The sequence below is a fragment of the Myotis brandtii genome, unplaced genomic scaffold, assembly GCF_000412655.1.
Source record: "Myotis brandtii unplaced genomic scaffold, ASM41265v1 scaffold520, whole genome shotgun sequence".
NCBI classification, from domain to species: Eukaryota; Metazoa; Chordata; class Mammalia; order Chiroptera; family Vespertilionidae; genus Myotis; species Myotis brandtii.
In genome coordinates, this window is record NW_005369827.1 from 3,315,465 (window position 1) to 3,335,384 (window position 19,920).

The 19,920-nt window shown below is 40.5% G+C and overlaps 1 protein-coding gene across 5 annotated transcripts in view; it reads right to left on the minus strand.

Annotated features, from left to right (window-relative positions):
* ATP8A1 (ATPase, aminophospholipid transporter (APLT), class I, type 8A, member 1) overlaps window positions 1-19,920 on the minus strand; it is a 203,180-nt gene that overhangs the window by 167,093 nt on the left and 16,167 nt on the right. For 3 of the 5 annotated variants that reach the window (XM_014548692.1, XM_014548694.1, XM_014548691.1), the window contains exons 1-5: window positions 19,161-19,263; window positions 17,852-17,966; window positions 16,622-16,721; window positions 15,600-15,698; window positions 10,418-10,463 (exon numbers count right to left, since the gene is read on the minus strand). In XM_014548692.1, coding sequence (XP_014404178.1) covers window positions 10,418-10,463; window positions 15,600-15,698; window positions 16,622-16,721; window positions 17,852-17,966; window positions 19,161-19,248 — 448 coding nt within the window. In that variant the 5' untranslated portion in view covers window positions 19,249-19,263. Of the gene's footprint in view, window positions 1-10,417; window positions 10,464-15,599; window positions 15,699-16,621; window positions 16,722-17,851; window positions 17,967-19,160; window positions 19,264-19,920 lie in introns of those variants that run through there. The other 2 variants (XM_014548695.1, XM_014548696.1) reach the window with 2 other exon arrangements.

Here is a 19,920-nt window from a genome sequence, read left to right on the forward strand (position 1 = left end):
TGCCCTCTCCCAAGCTCATGCTCTTTCCTGCTTAAAGTTCTTTGCACATGTTTCAATGACTGGAGCACTCTTTCTTTTCCTCCTCACCTAGATAACGTCTACGTATTTTCCAGATTTCAGCTTTAACATCACTTTATCGGGAAAATTTTTGGACACCCACTTCTTCGCCATTACCCCCAAGTATAAACGAACTCCCTGCACTTTTCCTTTAAAGCACTTACCAGTTTTACTATACATTTAGTTGAGAGAACATGAATATAAGGACCATCTCCTCCCCCAGACTGTAAGGTCTGTGACAACGGGAACCTTCTCTATTCTGCTCTCTGCGGTATCCCCAGTGTTACCAAGGTGCTCAGTAAATACTTGCTGGATGACAAGCTGGATCCACTGATGTTCTTATGTGTTCAGGACCACATCAAGCCATCGTAACAGTCACATGGATTTACTAAAGACACAACCCTGCTCCCTGCTAAATCTAAGATTAAAAACAACATTTACATGATGTTTTAAAAAACCCAGCTAAATAGGAAAATCCTTTGGCAGTTAAGCACAGGGTTAACATATACTCCAGAAATGCAATTCCTAAGTATTTATCCAAGAGAACTGAAAACATATGTTTGCACAAAAACTTGTATAGAAATGTTTAGTGTAGTGTTACTTATAAACCAAAAGGTAGAAACAACCCAACTAATGAACAAATAAACAAAATGTGGTATAGCTATACAATGGAATATTATTCAGCCATAAGAAGGAATAAAGTGTTGACACACACACCATGAATGAATTTTAAAGTTATACTAAGTGAAAGAAGTCAGACACCTATATGATTCCATCTATAAAAAATGTCCAGAATGCACAAATCCATAGAGACAGAATGCAGGTTAGTGGGTGTCAGGGACTCATGGAAGGGGAATGGGGATTGACTGCTTACATGTATGGGGTTCCTTTTTGTTGTTGATGAAAATATTCTGAAATTAGATAGTGGTGATGGGCACATAAGCTTGTGAGTACACTAAAAACAATGGTAGACTTGAAAATAATAAATCTTATGATATGTGATTACAATAAAAAGCAGCTACATAAAATGATGTCGATGAACTATTTAAACATTTGCTTAAAATAGACTTGTCAGTTTTATAAGTTACTGAAATAATTCCAGTGTGAACATTTGGAAATTGTTACGTAACCATCAGATGCACTAGCATGAGTGTCCTCTGATGTCAGCTCAGGGACACCCCTTCCAGCTCTGTAATCTAAACTGGCTCTCCCTGCAATACTGCCACTTGGCAGGTCACATCCAAAAATATCCCTGAACCACTCTACTGGGCTCCATGAACAGACAAGTGTCACAACAGGCTTTCCCAATGCAGCAGACCACGCTCCACTAAGAAGGGGAAAACCAGTGGCACTTTCATGGAACCACCGAAAACAATCCTCTAAACCTGCCTCACTTCCCCATCTTCCGGGGCTGCTCATTTTCTCTCAATCTTCCGTCATTTCTTTCTGCACATTCGAGCCTCTACCTCCTTCCCCTAACTGCAGACACTTGCTACTCAACATCTGGTGCAGGGACCTGCGGCATCCGTATCGCCTGGAGGCTTCCTGGACCTGAGGGCATATTTCTTCTCATTCCACCACCCATTTCTCTTGTTCTTGAAATACAAACCCCTGAACACAGAAATAAAGAGAGGAGAAGTGCATAGCTTGTTCAAACTTGAGGCTAATGCCATCTTAGGATGTAGAGAATACTACAGATCTGGCGAAGTTAAAAATCAGCTCACAACACATAACGGCTTTCTGTACAAATCCAGGCTTGAGTACTGGCCAAAGACAAAAGTCAATCACATAATTCACGGTTGTATTTACTCCGGAACTGGTGCCTAAACATCCAACTGTAGAACAATGAAAATAAAGTATCCCGTGTATTGTGCTGGTGAACGGAAATAGCAGCCTGGTTATTTTTAATCACTGACCTCCTCTGGCCCAGCTCAACCCGGTTAAGAGGAAGTGTTACAGGACAGCGAGAAGGTAGGAAGATTTCAGGGCAGGAGAAATAGGGAAACTGAGACAAGAAACTTAAACAAGGCCAAGTGGTTTGGGTAGTTTGCAGCTGGCTTGTAAATAACAAGCCATTATCTTCCCCGACCAAGGACACATGAGAACACATGTCTCTCCAAAGGCAGCAGAGAGGAGGGAGGAAGGGGAAGGAAGAGTGCAGTCTTATCTCATCCCACAGAAAAGCCAGCAGTCTCGGGGCTTGGCTGGTGCTTCTCACAATTCTGGGGATGCCACAGCAAAGTTAAGGGGTGGGGTGGGGGGGGAGCTTGAAAATTAATCTGTACCAAGATATTTGGCAGAGGAATTTTAAAATCTATAGACAGAAAAGTATACATAAGGCAGAGAACCCCCCTCACTCCACTCACTCTTTGGATTAGCCAAGAGAGCCCATCAGCGCATTATGCCAGATGATAGATTTGCTTGCCTTGCTTCTTTAATAAATTTGCATGTTTTAGTTTCTTAATAAATTAGCTTTATTGTTTGGGGTGGGAGGGAGAAATAGAATAGTGGGGACTAGCTATTAGTTATAAGAAATATTAATCATGTTCTGTGAACTGAGATTGTTTTGTTCTGATTAAAGAAGGCACATCTGACCAGGCTGGGAACTGTACACTCCGAGACTTGGGAGTTAACCTTGAAATGTGGCCCATTCCCCTTATCCGAGAACTGCCTATTGTCATGGAAAGGTGAACATCCTTGTTGCCTGGGAGATGTAACCACCCAGAGTGCCCACTCTTTGCAACCCCCAGCCCAAATTGCCTGTAATCTTTGTCCTTCTACCCAATATAAGCAGATGGCCTAAGTGGGGGGAGGGGTGGTGGTGGGGGAACAGATTTTTGTGGGTGACCTGCTGCTCTCCCATGTTGCCAACAATATTGGAAAACAAAACGCTCATATACAATCAACCTTGTCTCTGCTTAATTGCTCAAGTAGTGACAGGAGCCCAACCCATTCACTGTCCGGTTTCATTATCACAACACGGTCATCTGGAGTCACTCATTTGAATTCATTCACACAAGCATGACGAGAATTGAAGTGGGGACAGCCCTCTCCCTCTGACTCAGGGGGCGTCCAATAACACCTCTCTGGTGTCTGTGAGAGGTGCCTGTAACAGAAGCAAGTAATGATGCAAGCGGGGTCCCTTGCTGAGCGTTTAGCTTTTTAGGGCCAAAAGTATACTGACTTTATGTCTCCAGAGTTCAAGAAGGTGAGCCCTGGAGGAGATGATTAGTGACACCTGGTGAAGGAGAGCGAAAGCAAGCTGTGCAAGAACCATCAGAACGGCCTGTCTTATGGTATTTTAACAGCACATGATTTTAAATGCAAACCTCTGCCACCTTCCCACAGCCCCAGCCAAATGCACCTGCTATAGTTTCCACACATCTAATTAGTCTGGCAGTATGCAAAGGAGAGCTCAGACTCTAAACAAATACCTCAAATATAACCTGTTTTTACTTTGGATACTACTTAACAGCTTTGTCATCATGGGTTTCTTTTGAAATGAAAACATTCTGTGGGAGTTGGTTGGGAATTCCCTAATCAAAGGCTCTGCAGAAACTGGCTGTCTCTCAGGACTCAGTCAAACACGCAAAAGTAGAGGCGCTCACTTAGAGTCTAAGGCCGGCTTTGGGGCAATCAAAACGGTCTACCACCGGGGCCACTACTAAAGGTCACTGGGATGCCGCTCCTGGCAAATCAAGCCACTTCTTGAAGTGGGTTACAAGAGGCAAGATAACTTAAAGGACAATGGCACTACCAGTGTCACAGAGGACAGAGAAAACACAGAAAAGGTAGTGTGGTTGAGTCCTATCTGGGAGTAAGTCCTGAAGGGGAACTTGAGTGCATCAAGAAGAGTGCAGCTGAGACTACAGTTTTGGGTAAAGACGGAAAACCAGCATGTCCATATTAAAGCATCAGCTCATTCACCATGTCGTAGACCCTTATTCCAAAGGCCATTTTAAGGCAAAGACCTCATGAGGCACAACTGACATTGCACTCAAGTCTCCTGCATAAACTTGCCTGTAAAGGTCAAAGTGAACATGGACCTGCTTGGAGTCGACAGACACCAAAGACAAAGGGAACGTTCCAAATTCCCTTCTCGTCCACATTCGACATACAGGTATTCCGTTAGTTGACACTACTTCTATCGATTCACTTACAAACCTTTTAACAGTGGTCCTCACCAAGCGAGGCCGACACAGACTCTAGGGGTAAGTCCCAGCAAGTTGATGGAGAAGCGGTGAGCTGATGTGATCAGAGCACAAAGGTGAGCAATCCCCCTTTCTTAAGATGTTCTCTCTCAATCCTGCTCACAGCATCAAGAATCACTCACCCTTTCCTTTATTTCACTGAGAAATTTCTTGAAAAAAAAAACCTCCTTCCTCGGCCTCCCCAGTCACCCATTCCCCCACACCCCGCATCGGGCTTGTTTTCATAGCAGCACGTTGGTCTCGTTAAGAACTGGAACTCCAGCGATGAAATGTCACTTCGGAAATGCTGAATCTAGTGGGAGTTGTGGTCCTGGTCCTCTTTCAATTCAGCAGCATTTGGCCACATCCAACTGGATCTACCCACTGTGTATTTCCCTTTGGCTTCTCATCATCACTGTCCTAGTCCCCCCTCCCTAATTACATAGCTTTCACATTCTTCTTTCAAAAGTACAAGTGGGAACCTTGTCATACCTTCAGTAGTTCTCTCCAAATTCTCCACCTGGTTTTCAAAAGCCTTGCCCATGACTCCTTGGCATATATCCGAAGCTCTGGCCAAAACCGAATACTCGTATTTGCTCTTCCCCAAATATCGCTTATGCCTTCTCACTTCCTTCTGGATCACCCACTGCTACCACCCCGATAGCTTTGCTTACTGAAATCCCACTTGTCCTTCAAGAACCTCGCAAATGATTTTTCTGAACCCCCACTTCTCTCATCTGTCCCTTATTCGTTTTTCTATCTTGCATTCAATATGAATGAGCATCTTACTAGTATCTTCCCTACCAGAACACAATATCCCATAGGGCAAAAACCAAGACTGGTTTCTGTCTGCATTTCCTGCACTGGGTCTTACAGGAGGTAGCTGTTCAGTAAAGACTTAATGAAGTGAAATAACGAATGTCCTAACACATATTTTTCTTCTCTCACTTTAACTGTCTTTAAATTTCCTCAATGGGTTTTGCTCCCCTGTGTGCAACTTTTATTTATAGGACAAATGAAAAGCAATCTTGAGTTATATTTTCCCACAGATAAATACCTCCTCTCTATCCATAGCTATTGTGGAAATATCTAACCAGTTCAACTGAAACAATCCTAAGATCTCTGTAATAATTTGAAAATATTAATCTTATAGGTGTCTGAAATTATTTAGGCCATATATGTGCTCATCTTTTAAGACGAATTTTTAACATCATGGAAACAAATACTTTTTAAGAACTATTCACAATTAAGTTGATGTACATATGGCAGAGTGTTTGTTCAGGACCACTGGATAAATAGATGTGGAGATACCTCCGGGGAGGCAAAAAGGCACTCGCTTTTTCCAGAAGCCAGGAAGTGCTGCTATTTTAAGGCCCTTTGAGTAATACCCTGGCTCCTTTGTACAACACTGGACTGCCCAGGAACCAGACCGATTCAGCCCTGTTAGTAGGTCATTTCAGGCTTACAACCTAAAACATATTCAACCCACACCAACCCAACACCTTTCTCACTAAGGACATTAAAGGTGAATTGGTTTCCAGTGGGAGATAAGCAACCATGTGCCCTGCGGGGAAGTAGCCTTATTAGTGGCCATCAGCCACCACCAACTTAATTCCACTTGTGAAAAGGCTGGAAAGAGGTGGAAAGGAAACCCATTATTTTTTGCTAGGTGCATAGTTGAAAAGAATTTCATGTTGTCTTTTCCCCAATTAAAATGAAACAGAAAAGTTGCTTTATTAAATAAAGACCTATTCTATTCTAATGCCTAACGTCAAACTATAACAAGGTGTTAATCTAATTGTAGGAGGGATGGCCCTCATTAACCACAGCATCTGAGCAGGTGGTCCATGTGCTGTCAGATGTCACAGCCGTAGCTCTCAGGCATTCTCACCTGTAGAATGCATGCACACTATCCTTCAGGGTGTATACCCAAACCTGGCATTTTACAGAAGCAAATCTATTCCATCAGGAGGCATTTTTAATTCTCCCAAATATCTTTCTTCCCCTGTACCTGAACCGCATCCTTTCCCAGGCTTCCTTATTGTCATTGCATGTGAAACTGTCGTTCCACCTGAAATACTGGCATGCTAGCCAGAGCAGCATTTCATGAAAAACAGAAGCACATTTTTAAAATTTAAAAAGAGAACGAGCTCAACCACAATAAATTCATATGGGATTGGATTCAATTTACATGTTACATGAATCATTAGGAATTTATTATTTACAAATTCCTGCAGAGCAAAATTTGGCAGAACAACCCAGTTTAGAGAAAACCTTGAGAGACTGCCTCAGTGTGTGTTAGACACACGGAAGAGGGTATGTCAGAGACCGTGAGTTCAAATATCGAGGGAAGAAGTCAGAGAAAATGAAGGTGGGTTTAGATGCAAGGAGACCTGGGGCATTCTGAATATGGCAGTGCTCTGGTCTCTGGATAACAGAACGGATGAGCGGACACAGTAAAGTGTCCACAGGAGGTGAAGCAGGTGAAATAATGACGTAATGACTTCGACAGAGAGGGTGAGGCGGTGACTAGAACTTCTGCCACATTAGTATTTTATCAGTGCCTGAGAAGTAGTGTTATGGAAATACATCATGCTCACACCTCACATAATGAATTTTCAAGAAGGCTCCTCTCATGCCTAGTTTCGTCCTTCTCAAGCATCTGTAGGGAGAATGATTCATTCACTGGTTCATTTGCTATGCAAACACATACACCATCTGCTAAGAACATGCCCCTTCATGGCAAACACCAAGATGAGTAGGAAGGTAGACTTGCCTTCTGCAGTGCTGCCACCTGGTACAGCTACAGCAGCACACAACCAAAGGACAGGAGCAAAGAAAGGTGGTCACAAATCATGGGGAGGAGTGACCACACAACTCAAGACTCACTCATATTCCCCAGACTTCTGAGCATCAATGTTCTCTGCCCTCCCTCAACAGCTATGTCCTCAGAGAACAAAATAAAATTTTGAATTTTCTAGCTCAATGAACCATGTACCTAACCAACTATAAAACTCCAGAAGAAATGGCTTGTTTTCAAAAGCGTTGATAATAGGCTAAACTGTAAAGTTTATAAAGTCCTGAGTTGAGTACAAAATATGCTCCCTGATTGAGTGCATTGATTGGTGAAAATGAGGCATCAGACATGTACTAGGCTACAGTTAAATGATTAGCAATGTTGGAAATCACATTAGGAGTTTATATTTCTGAAGTTGTTAGGGAATGACAGAAAAAAGTCACTCTAGTGCCTCAATGCAAAATAAGGAGAGAAAATATTGATTTCTCTAAGAACAGAGAAGGATTACTATTGGAATCTGAAGGAAAGGTATCTTCTTACACATTACACGGTCTTGGTAAACATTTAGAAATTGAAATTTTAAGCTCAATACTTCAAATATTTGTCAAAAATTAATTATCTGTCAAAAATACTCCCTTCCCACTCCTACACCCACTACTGACTCAATTCGGCAAAGCAAATTCAATTTCATTCTGGTCTAATGACAACAGATGGCTTTCATATTAAGCAATTTGAGTTATGTGATAGCAAACAGTGTCCTCTACAAGCATTTCTCTTATCTCCTATCAACCTCAAAATAAAAAAGATAACCTGTACTTAAATTAGACAAAGCAGGGAGAAAAAAAGGAAAGATCTCTTAGAAAACAATGTCAAGTATCAAGTATCCCATAGTGTCTTATATACGGGATTACCAAGTATTTCGCTAAAACGGTGTTTATAGCTGTTAAGCCCAAATATTTTATTCTTGACATGAGTTTTATATACACTTATGTTAGAAGCCTTCCTTCTCACTTACCTATTCCTTTTTTTTCTAAATCCTCACCCAAGGATATTTTTTTTATTGATTTTAGAGAGATGGAGAGAGAGAGAGAGAGAAACATTGATCAGTTGCCCCCCGTACATGCCCCGACCAGGGACTGAACCTGAAACCTTTTAGGGTACAGGATGACCCTCCAACAGACTGAGCCACCCGGCCAGTGCTCACTTGCTTACTCTTCATTGTTAGCTATAAGAAGCTGATCATGTTAATCCAGGGTGATCTGATAAACCAAGAATGATAAACAAGAAAGAATATTTTCTCTGAAGAATAGAAAAAAAGGAGTATTTTTGGAAGTATGTAAGTACCTAGAAAATCATAGATCATTTCAGTTCAAGGTGTGGTGCCTAAAATAATCATACCCATGACAGCTACTCTGACTGTACAATGACTTCTTGGGCCAATGCTTGGAAAGAAATAACTGCCCATCCTCAATTATCGGATCTTTCTGCTGCAAGATCCAGTGTATATTGAAAAAATAATTACATATTATTAGTTCAAAATCTGTTACTGAACATTCTGAGCAACATGGCAACAAATGCAAAAAGTGCATGTTGCCAAAAATACCAGTACCTGAAACAGTTGAGTTTTTCCCTTTCAATTCCTGTGGCTTTCACTCTCCCCACCTTCCTGGAGTAACTTTATTCCCAGACTTCTAAAAGCCTCCTACTCCAAAGTGTTCTGCTCCCATCTTTCATCTGCATGTTCATCCTGTCGATTTTTTGTCTGTAAACCTTCAACAGCTAGTCAGTATGCATAAGGACATTTGGAATCCCCTGGCTTGGCATTCGAGGCCCTATCAAAATTGACCCTGGCCTACATTTTCATCTTGTTAGCTTCCCTTTGAGATGCCTCTCCTTCTTCACCTGATACTGTAATGATGGTTCAACAAAGCAATCCAACAGCCTCCTTCATCTCTGTTCAGGATAACCTCTCCTCCTGTTTTCCCACTCAACCCACTCGTAATGTTTTCCCCATGTGCCTCTGCTCATCCAATGTTTCCCCAAAATTTAAGATGTAGCTCAAGTTAATCCATAATTTTCTCCTTTAATTATATAGCAGTTGACATAGAAACCATTATTTGCCACAAAAATTTAGAGAGACATATTGAGATCATGTAATCCATCCAAGTCCTTCATTTTGCACACAAAATCATCTTTTACTAGTACTTTGTGCTTTTATATAATTCCCATCTTATATTTTTTTTCTTATGTCCCATAGGAAATAACAGAACATAAATATTTTTTTAACTTGTTAGGTGACACTTAAATAAATGTGACTTCGTCAAATGTATCAAAAACCAGCAAATAAATGTGACTTCGTCAAATGTATCAAAAACCCTTTGGTGGAAAGTGGTAAGAAGACAAGCAGGGCATTTTGACAGCGTCCCATGAAAATCACAGCAATATAAAAATACTGTTTTTAATTATCAACTCATTTTGGCAGACATGTCTGATCTTCAACACATCAGGGGACTTCAGAGAGAGATGAGACTCTTGGATGGGACAAGCCCCTGGATGGAGCTCTATGTCTGTTTTGCATGTTCCTGAGTATTTCTTAAAAATCTGACAACAGTCTATTTGCTTCTGTTGAAGGTCATTTTGCTTTGGACTGCATCAAAACAAGACCCACACAACAGAAGAGCCATGCCAAAATGTCATGCACTTCCAAGTAGCTGGCCTGGATTTAATAACTTTATTTCTGGAGCACATATTGTTTCCATGTATAGTATAACCAAAGCGCTCCCAATATGCCTTTTGCCCAAGCAATATAAAATCGTATTATTTTCTATAAATCTTCTATAATAATAAAAGCATAATATGCTAATTAGACCGGATGTCCTTCCGAATGACCTTCCGGACAAAGCTGCGGCAGGCGGGGGCCCAGGCAGAGGCGGCTGCCTCAGCAGGGGCCAAGCCCCTTGCACAAATTTTGTGCATCGGGCCTCTAGTTTCTAAATAATTATAGAATAATTGTTTTATATAATAATATCTTTTCTAGAATAATATCTCTAAGTCACAAACAAAATAAAGACATTTTGCAGCATTGAATACTGTCAAAACGACTGCAGATTTTATGGGCAGTACTTCCGAGCACATTGCTATGAGGTAATTAAATATAGTAAAGATGTTACCTTTCAAAAGTATTACCACTGTAAGTCATCTATTGCGAATTTAAGTGTCATGCTAATAAATGCTACACAGTAAGAATCTACCCTGGAACAAAAACGTAAGAGATGTACAGTGTTTTCAATTGAGTTACATTTAACTGAAGTGATTATTTATATTAGTATGAGTGTATTTGACAGATGTAATAAATAAATTGTAAAATTCCTACCTTGTGTCTGTTTCTTGTTCACAGCATTATCAGCTTTATGTCGTTTCTAAAGTTTAAAAGCAAAAATAAAAACTGTGAAAAAATGAGCAAGATAAATAAAACAAAATAGCACCTACAACAAGAGATTTCTTTAACTTATTTTCATACTCATATCAATGTCATAAATATGCTGCGGGTGTGATGATGGGAAGAATCAGAGGGTAATCAGGAATTTTAAAACTGAAAGCAATCCACAGTCCTTTCCCAGGAGTACAGGTGTATGTCCTCGGAAGATCTGACATTAGCATGCAGGTAAGATTTAAATGTTAACGTACTAGAAGAGTTTGCGCTGAAAGGCTGACTTAGTCATTTGCTTCAATAACTCACTTACAAAAGATTGCCCAAGAGAATTATCTATAATAACTACCATTTAATAACGGTACTGAAATATTTTCAACTTATAAAATCCATTATCTAATTAAGCTGATACCTCTTCTATAACTTAATGATGTGCTGATGTCTGTCAGTGACTACAAAACAAGTGCATCTTCCACTGGCACAAAGCCTCTTCCATCTACTGCTCCCCAAGAGCCTCTTTCCCCCCAAATCACAAGACACTGAATGCATGATCCTGTTCTCCTTCCTCCCAAAAGCATTAGGACAAAAAGTAAATAAACAGGTGAGTCAGTCTATGATTAGGTGGGTGAGTTTGAAGAGTTACAGAAGCCAAGGTTTTAGAGCAGTAAGGAAAAGAAACGGCAGGCCAGAGGAAGGTGAGAATTTGAATGACCAACGGAAATGAGAGGTTTTCCATGGCTTCTGTCTAAACGTATAGCATTGTGTGTAACACATCAGCTTCTGTTGATGCTGGAAAAAAGTGTCGAGTGTAACTGACTCTGTGTTCAAAGGTTCTATCATATAAAACCCATGTTCAGATTTAGCTGCATATATCTGACTATAAGGTAGGATGGAACAAATGCAAAACAAATGAGTTCCTAAGCTTTCCACTGAGGAGAAAGATGGCTTTTAGGGGCACAGGGCACATATGAAAACACTTTCCAAGAGAAAAGTCTGGAGGCACAGCAACCCTCAGGAGGACTGGCATAGTAGCTGGAGGTGAGAACTTGCTTCATCCCAATAACCAGCCAGTGAACGGCTCACAATGCAAGTGCGCATTCAGAACGCTTCTGTGGACGGCTTGTTGAAAATAATTCTTGCCACATCCACATGCAGGGACAATTCTTTCTCAGAATAAAACTATCATAAATAAAAGTGTAATAATGTACACTTTTAATAGGCAAGTTATTGCTTCCAAAAGCAAGCACACCATTTACCAGCAAATATTCTTAACTGAATTTTTTGAAGTTCTGTTACGTTTGTAGCTTCAGTAGAGTATATTATTCAGTAGAGCATGCTTACTCATTTTTGTTTGTTAATAAAGATTTTTTAAGAAAATGAACAGTAACCCAAAATAAATTTTAGACTGAAATAATGATCCAAGGTAAAAGTAGATACTCAGAGCAGGTGCAAATATTTCCAAAACAATGCGTACCTCTAATATATAATAGACTTTCAACGGAAGGAGACAAATAAAAGCTAATTAACAAAACATTCCACTTCTACAGGAAATTTAATCTTAGTGAAACCTAATGAGTTCCTGAACATTATTTTCCATCCACAGAGAATTCCTGTACAGAGCATCCCTTTCCTCAACCTTCCCACCACAGAATAAATTAGGCTACTTGTCAGGACATAATTGTGCTGAATATACATAAGGACCCACCCAGACAGGCAGATTCTAATCTGATGACTACAAAAAGAAAGCATCTTTGTATCTTAAAGAGATCATTATTCTAAAAGTAATAGTTTAGAAAAATTAATATAGTTATTCTCTGAATTCAAATACCTCCACTGTCTTGTAATCAGAATTCATTAAAACCAGTGAGACCTAGTGAATTATTTAATATTTTCAATATTTGGTTGACAGCACACCAATAAACTGGACTGTGTAAATAGTTCCATAAACTTCAGGACACTTAAGGATGCAATATTGGTTAATCCTACTTCTGGAAATTCTTCCAACCTAGACATTTCTTGTTACATCATCATCCAGGTCTTCTACCTGCACCTTGGCCCCTTCTTTTGTCTCCTTGCGTGTAATTCAGTGATGGAATTCCTTAAGGCTCACTCCCTTGCCCTCTTTCCTTCTCACCCTACACTCTCTTAGTTCATTCATACCTGCAATTCCAATGGTAACCAATACGTAAATATATACCAGCCAAAACTCTCATCTGAGTTCCAGACAGTTATATCCAGCTGCCTCCTTGACATCTCCCTCCAGCAGTCTTGTTAAACCATTCTTACAGACCATTTTTAGTTCATTTCTTAATACTTATTAGAAAGCTACTTCAAATGATACTATTACTATCCCATGATACTAATATAACATCCTTCAGAAACTGCCCAATTAGCTGTGTTCTAATAGGCGTTTTGTTAAAACAACAACAAAAAAACTTATTGGATACCATTCTATTTACCGTGTACTTTCATAAAGGGGGTATAAAAACATAGCTAGAAAGCTTCTAGCTTTGATAAGGAAAAGAAAAGGTAGAAGCGGCAGTTTGGAGCAATGATTGTAAGGCAGGAGTCTGGAGCCTTATTTGAATTCTCACAGCCCCACATAACGAGCTGTGTGAGCTTGGGCAAGTTACCTTACTACTCTGTGCCTCCTCACCCTCCTCTGTAAAACAGGGATAATACCATTTACCCTTGAAAGGGTTAATATAAGATTTAATAACTGTAAAGGACATAAAGCATGAACATGGAACCCAGAAGTTCACTGTTATTAATATTACTAGAGGCCCGGTGTACAAAAATTCGTGCACTGGGGGGGGTGGGGGGGTAGGGAGGGGGGTCCCCTCAGCCCGGCCTGCCCCCTCTCACAGTCTGGGAGCCCTCAGGAGATGTCCTACTGACGGCTTAGGAGAGCAGGGAGCGGGCCTAAGCTGCAGTTTGGCCTCCCTCTGTGGGAGGCAAAGGCAACTGGCCGATCAGGGGAAGGCGATGCCCCCATCATGCCTCTGCTGCTGCCACTGCTGGCCGCTGCCTGAGCCTCGGCCCTCACAGTGGCAGCCGCCATCCACGGCTTGCCTGAGCCTCAGGCAGCCACTGTGGCTTTGTCCGGAAGATATCTACCCCTTTTATTAGTATAGATTATCCTATATAATAAAGAGGTAATATGCAAATTAACCCTCACACCCTCATAAGATGGCTGCCAGGGGGGTTAGTGAGGGACGACCAAAAAACTGAACAGCAGGCTGCGTGGGGCGACCAGGCCGGCGGGAGGGCCGTGAGGGGCTACCAGGCTGGCAGGGGAGGCAGTTGGGGGTGACCAGGCCAATGGGGGGGGGCAGTTAGGTGTGACCAGGCCGGTGGGAGGATAGGGGAGACCAGGCTGGCAGGCAGGCGAGCAATTAGGAGCCAGAGGTCCAGGATTGTGAGAGGGATGTCTGACTGCTGGTTTAGGCCCGATTAAACTGGCAGTTGGACATCCCCCGAGGGTTCCCGGATTGGAGAAGGTGCAGGCTTGGCTGAGGGGACCGCCCCCCCGCCCCCGCATGAATTTCGTGCACCAGGCCTCTAGTTAGTATAGATTATTGGTGACTCGCCACAAAAATAAAGAAGAGCAATGGATGGGATAGAAATTCCATCACTTTCTTGGACAAGATACCTGGCCTCTCCAAGCCTCAGTTTCCTTACCTTTAAAATGGGGTTGATATCAACTTTCAAAAGTTATTGAAGGAATTAAATGAGAAAAACTTTTACAAAAACAAAAGCATAATACCTAGTAAGTAACAGATGCTCAATAAAACCTAGGTTAAACAAAGAAAAGGAAGCACAAAAGGCAAAGAAAGAGACAAAATTGTAATAAAGACCAATCTTTATAGCGTGCCAAATCCAACCTTCATTTGAAAGGTGGTAAGTCTGTGTGGAACAATACGAATGAGAAGGGGGCCCCTGTACTTTTCAGCTAGTGGTCCCCACCAAGTATGTTATTTGTAATCAAAAGAACTATAGTGTTTTATACACACTCACACACACAACCTCTGTTTGTACTCTTACACACTTAGATGTTTTTGACACTAATGAACTAAACCAGGGGTGGTGTGGCCCTGCAGAGGTATTAAGGGTGCATTAATTACATGTTTGACCATATATAGCAGGCTAATTTTTAAGCTGATCATTTTGTATGGCCTGCGAATGATGTTATAAATACCCAAATGGACCCTTGGCAGAAAAAAGGTTCCCCATCCCTGGTAAACAGTTGGCTGACCCATGTCTAATGGTCTAGTGATGCTATGGCTCATGTGTTCTCAGTGAGATCCCAATTGGATCCCCCGCAGCTATAATATTAATGAATGTTTGTGTAACTTTAAATCGGAGCTTTCTAAAGAATGTCTTGGCCTTTCCTCTCCTTACCATCTGACTTGCCTAAGGCTTGACAGAAGGTCCTTTGAGACAGGCAAATTATTTAAGGGCATAGAAAAAAATGTTGACTTCCTCAACTAAGGTAGGCAAACAACAGATAAAATAGGAGAAAAAGAAAAGCCTGAATTTATTTTGGGGAATGTATTTTATAAAAGGGAAACTGACTTCCTCTTTTCTTGGCTACTACGGAAAAATAAAAATAGCACATTCGCTGTTGCTTTCTTCTAATAAAACAAGATAAAAGAAAAGGAAACTTAGAACTACTAAAATAAGAAAGGAATCATAGGTATGTAATGAGGTGAAAACTAGGGTATATAAATTTAAAAATAAAAAATACCAAGAAACCCTTTACTACATTTAGATAGTTTGGAGGTTCTGTTTAACTTGAAACAAAGTTCAAGTTGAAAATTGAACATAATTAATAATGTTCAAATATATTTTTTCTAAGTCAATTATTTCATTCAAATTAATTTCTTTCATTAATAAACTACACACATAAAGAAACACTGTAGCAAGCATTTTGAAATGTTAATCATATAAAAATCAATAGAAATTAACTGCAGAGGTGGGAGGATATTCTACACACTTCTAAGTTAAATGGGCATTTAAGCAGCCTGTGTCAAGAATGAAATAACTGAAAGAAGGAATAATATTTTAAAACAGTTATATAAAACTAAAGAGTCACATTTACTTATGAAAAAAATCAAGTACTTACAATATCTTCTATTATTTCTTTGACAGCTGCCACAGCTAAAATAAATAAGAGAGGAACCAGTGTTGTATAGCGGCCTGTTGGTGATACATCAGGTATTTGCTATTTGAAGGAAAAGAAAAAGAAAGAAATCCAGTGAGAACTAGCAAGTTGATAATACATTTAAAAATGGTAACATCTTAGTGCCTCCTAAAATATGCTTCCTTGATTTGACTATCTTAGCAGACTGACACTGGGTAAGGTGATTTGCTTAAGTCTAAGAAGCAGCTGGAAGAGCATGTGAACTTGCTTCCTGGCAAGTGACGGACTAACACCTACAAAGGGAGCTTGGTTACATACGTTACAGTATATCCATATACTGATATATCATATGACCGTTAAAATATAATATTTTAGCTACACAATGAATCTCATGGGAAAATACTGATAAAGCAGGTTATGAAACGTATGTACTCTGTGGTCCCCTTTGTACACTAAATTAATATACAAGAAAAAAAAAGACCAGAAGGATAGACACCCAGATTTTAAGAGCGTAGTTGCCTCTCGGTGGTGGAATGAGTTATAAATTTTGTCTTTAGGCATTGATATGTTTCCTAATTCTTTCTACAATGGGTGTATGCTATTTTTTAATAAAATAAAACTTTTTCCCCCTGATTACAACTAACACAACTACAAAGAGAAATAAGATTTAAAGGGATAATTCTTGTCTTCTAAGGTTCAGAATTGACAGTTACATTGCTACTAAAATAAATTGATGTTTTAAGAAATTGCCCCATCCCCCTTAGAACCCAAACGGATAGTCCTCGCCACATCAAATTTACAGAATGTTTAAAAATAAGCTGATAAAAATGAATGGAAAGACTAAAAGAGGTAGTGAAATTCTAACACGGCTGTACCAGAAGCTGGAAATGTCCACCCAAACCAGCTGATTTCTCTGTGTTCGTATAAGTTTCGGAAGATTGGTCACAGGCTTTTATTAAATCCGAACATCTGCTGTCGAACTAAGGTTTTAGGACAGGATTTACCTGAAGCAGTGCAATAAAGAGAAAGAATGAATTGGCGGCTCTTCTGAACTGAGAGTAGAGAAATCGTGGAAGGAATGTGATGATGTTGTATTTCGCAGTGCTAGAAAACAAAATGAAAAGCAGCATAAAACTTAATTGCTCCACAATTAGCTCCAACGTTTACAAAATTCTAGTATCACCATCTGCAAAAGTACATGAGGAGCCTCTGTCCTCTGCTTCAAGTTGGGAGACTATTGCAAATGGTCATTAACCTGAATGAAAAGGAGTGAAAGGAACTGTATAAATGAACAGTAAGACTTTCACTTTCCGCCTAACATCTTTCTTTCTCCTTGGTCAGCCATCCTGTTTAACATTACCAGGGGTAGCTTACAAAGAAGAGCAACTTCACTTAAGAAAATGTATAATACATTCATTGAAAATAAAATCTTGCAAAAAAACCAAAGTCAGCAGTTTGAGCAGCAGGACCAGAGAGACTTTAAGTAGAGATGCCGTCCCTGGATAATGTTAGAGAAATGGGGAGTTTCCTGGATTTGAATTTTCTTCACGGACCCTCTACGACTTTGGCTAGGACTCCACACTGAACACTTGAGATACAGCCAGTCAGTCACAGTTTAGGTGTTAGAAACATCCAATCTTCCTCTTGTTAATAACAGAGAGGAGATTAAAGGGACACACGCCACACTCCCCAAACTGTGAAAAGTTCCTCTTACTTGAATTTTAAGTTGTAAATGTTCACTTTAAATGGGCATGTCTCCAGTTTAGGAATGTTGCCAATGGAGAAACACCGGGCAAGCATTGGGGGTGCTCACTTGGTTCCAGGGGCCACTAAGTGAATCGGGCTTATAACAGAGATACTTTTATATTATTGTTGCAATGAATATATAACAATGGAGTAATTCTCACAGCCCTCCATTCCTCACCACCATACTAAATTTTGCAACTATTTAACCAAAAGGAGTTATCCGTGAAGAATGGCAAAGGACCTCTTCTAAAATGTGAAAACTTGTTAACCCCACACAATAATCTATTAACAGGTTTAACACAAAGGGATTACCCATGAGCAGCGGCTTATCCTTTCTGCTCCTTCCTTATTGGCTAGAAGATGGAGAAAACTCTCAATATTAACTGATGTAACCGCAAGCTCTTTGCAATCCTTTTCGTTTTGGCTGGGAGAGGGCCCAAGGACTTGGCCTGCTGGCTGGTCCCAGGTCATTCGTTAGCAGGTCCTACCTGACGTGGTTGTTGCAGAACTTGGTCAGCTGGGGCTGGTTGATGAATATAGTGCGTATTTCTTCCTGGTCTGCCAGGGAAGTCTTCTCTGAAACATCATCGGTCTTCTCATAACCTTAAAGAGAGAGAGAGTCTTCTTACTCGATAAGAATTATTTCATCTAAACCAGTGATGGCGAACCTATGACACGCGTGTCAGAGGTGACACGCGAACTCATTTTTTTTGGTTGATTTTTCTTTGTTAAATGGCATTTAAATATATAAAATAAATACCAAAAATATAAATCTTTGTTTTACTATGGTTGCAAATATCAAAAAGTTTCTATATGTGACGTGGCACCAGAGTTAAGTTAGGGTTTTTCAAAATGCTGACACACCGAGCTCAAAAGGTTCGCCATCACTGGTCTAGACCAAAGCCACATTTCATAACTATTCCAGAATCTAAAATCTGTTATAAGCTGCATGCATCTCCTTATTGGTCTTGTTTATTTCATGATAAAAAGAAAAAGCCCCACATTTAATATTTCTACTAAATTTAAAAGGCAGCATTTAATAGTATGTAAAAACTGACCCGTTTCAAAAACAGTGACCGATTTCCAATTTTTGTTCATCTTTCCCCCATATATGTTCAACTTACTTTATTTCCTCCCAATACATAAGAATGTGTCCAAAAGTAAAAAAAATTTGAAATTGGTTTACATTATAGTTTTAGACAAGAACTGACAAGACAGAGGTAATTTAAAATATATTTTAAAAATTTAAGCATACATATTGAATGCTTTTGTTTTTTCTTTCCTTTTTGGATGAAGACAGAAAAAAGATGAACAATGAGGTTTAAATAGGAAACCACCACAATTACTTAACTCACTGTGACCATCTTACTCTTTTCACTAATTAGAATGTATGCTCACAAACAAATTTAAAATGTTTTTCAGATCAAGTCATCTCACGATCATTGTAACAATTCAACAGATTCAGGCAATTTCAACTAGGAAACGGCTTATTGCAAAGTTGACGGTGGTTTTAAAAAAAATACATGTAAGTTCTAGAAGAATAAAACAATTTAAACTGCTTACTTTACCCTAGCGAGAATTCAACGAGGCTGGATTAAATCATTCCCTCCCCCTTTGCTAGAGAGGCTCACACCAACAGTACTCTACCTCAAGTACCCACTTTCCTTCTCTTTTCTGCCAAGCCAATGCCAACTCCTCCCTTAAGAGCTGCAACTTGGGGTCTCTCACTGAAGTCAGTGAACCTTCTCTGTGTTCCCACAGTCCTCCATGCTCCCCTCTCCCCAGCAAAACACGTACCTGAACGTTTCCTTACTGCCTGCTTGTGAGTCAGTCTCCCCCTACCAAAAAGGGAACTCCCTGAGGCTACGGGTGGCGTGTTACTCATCTTCCTAACACGGCACAGGCAGCAGGTACTTGGTAAACGTTTGCCGAATAAACAAACACCACATGACAAAGGAGTGGTTATTTGGCCGTTTTTTTCTGGGGCAAGTGAATGCTTCTCCACCCAATGATAAGGACACCAAGGCAGCCAAGAGCTGGTAATCATCTGTGCTCTAAGGAAAGCTGGCCTGTGGGGTTTTGTTGCTGCATGAACCGGGAAAATCACTCAGGCTTTCTACAAAGGGGAGGAACATGAGCATGGAGACCCAGGGTGCAGGGAAGAGCGTAGAGTGTGCGGGGGAGTGGGAAGAGGACAATAAAGATGAAGCACAGGCAAAGGCCAGGTAGAGACAGGTGAGATACGGCACTAAAAAAGCACCCAGGCTGGGTCTGAGGGCCCCTGTCATGCTTGTGAAGAAGTCTGGATGGCATCCTCTGGTTGGCAGCCAGCTTTCCAGGTAGACAGGCAGGGAGTGAGAGTCACGGTTTATACTCGGCACTCGGGTGTCACACGGCTCCACGTAAGTACTGTGACCCTCATTTTACAGTTAGACACATCAGCAGCTTGGCCCATGGTCAGTCACTTGGTTCATAATTTTCTTTCACTACATCATGTGCTAGATACAACACTAGCTTTCCCTCCTAGTTTCATAGAATCCAAATTTCACATATGTAT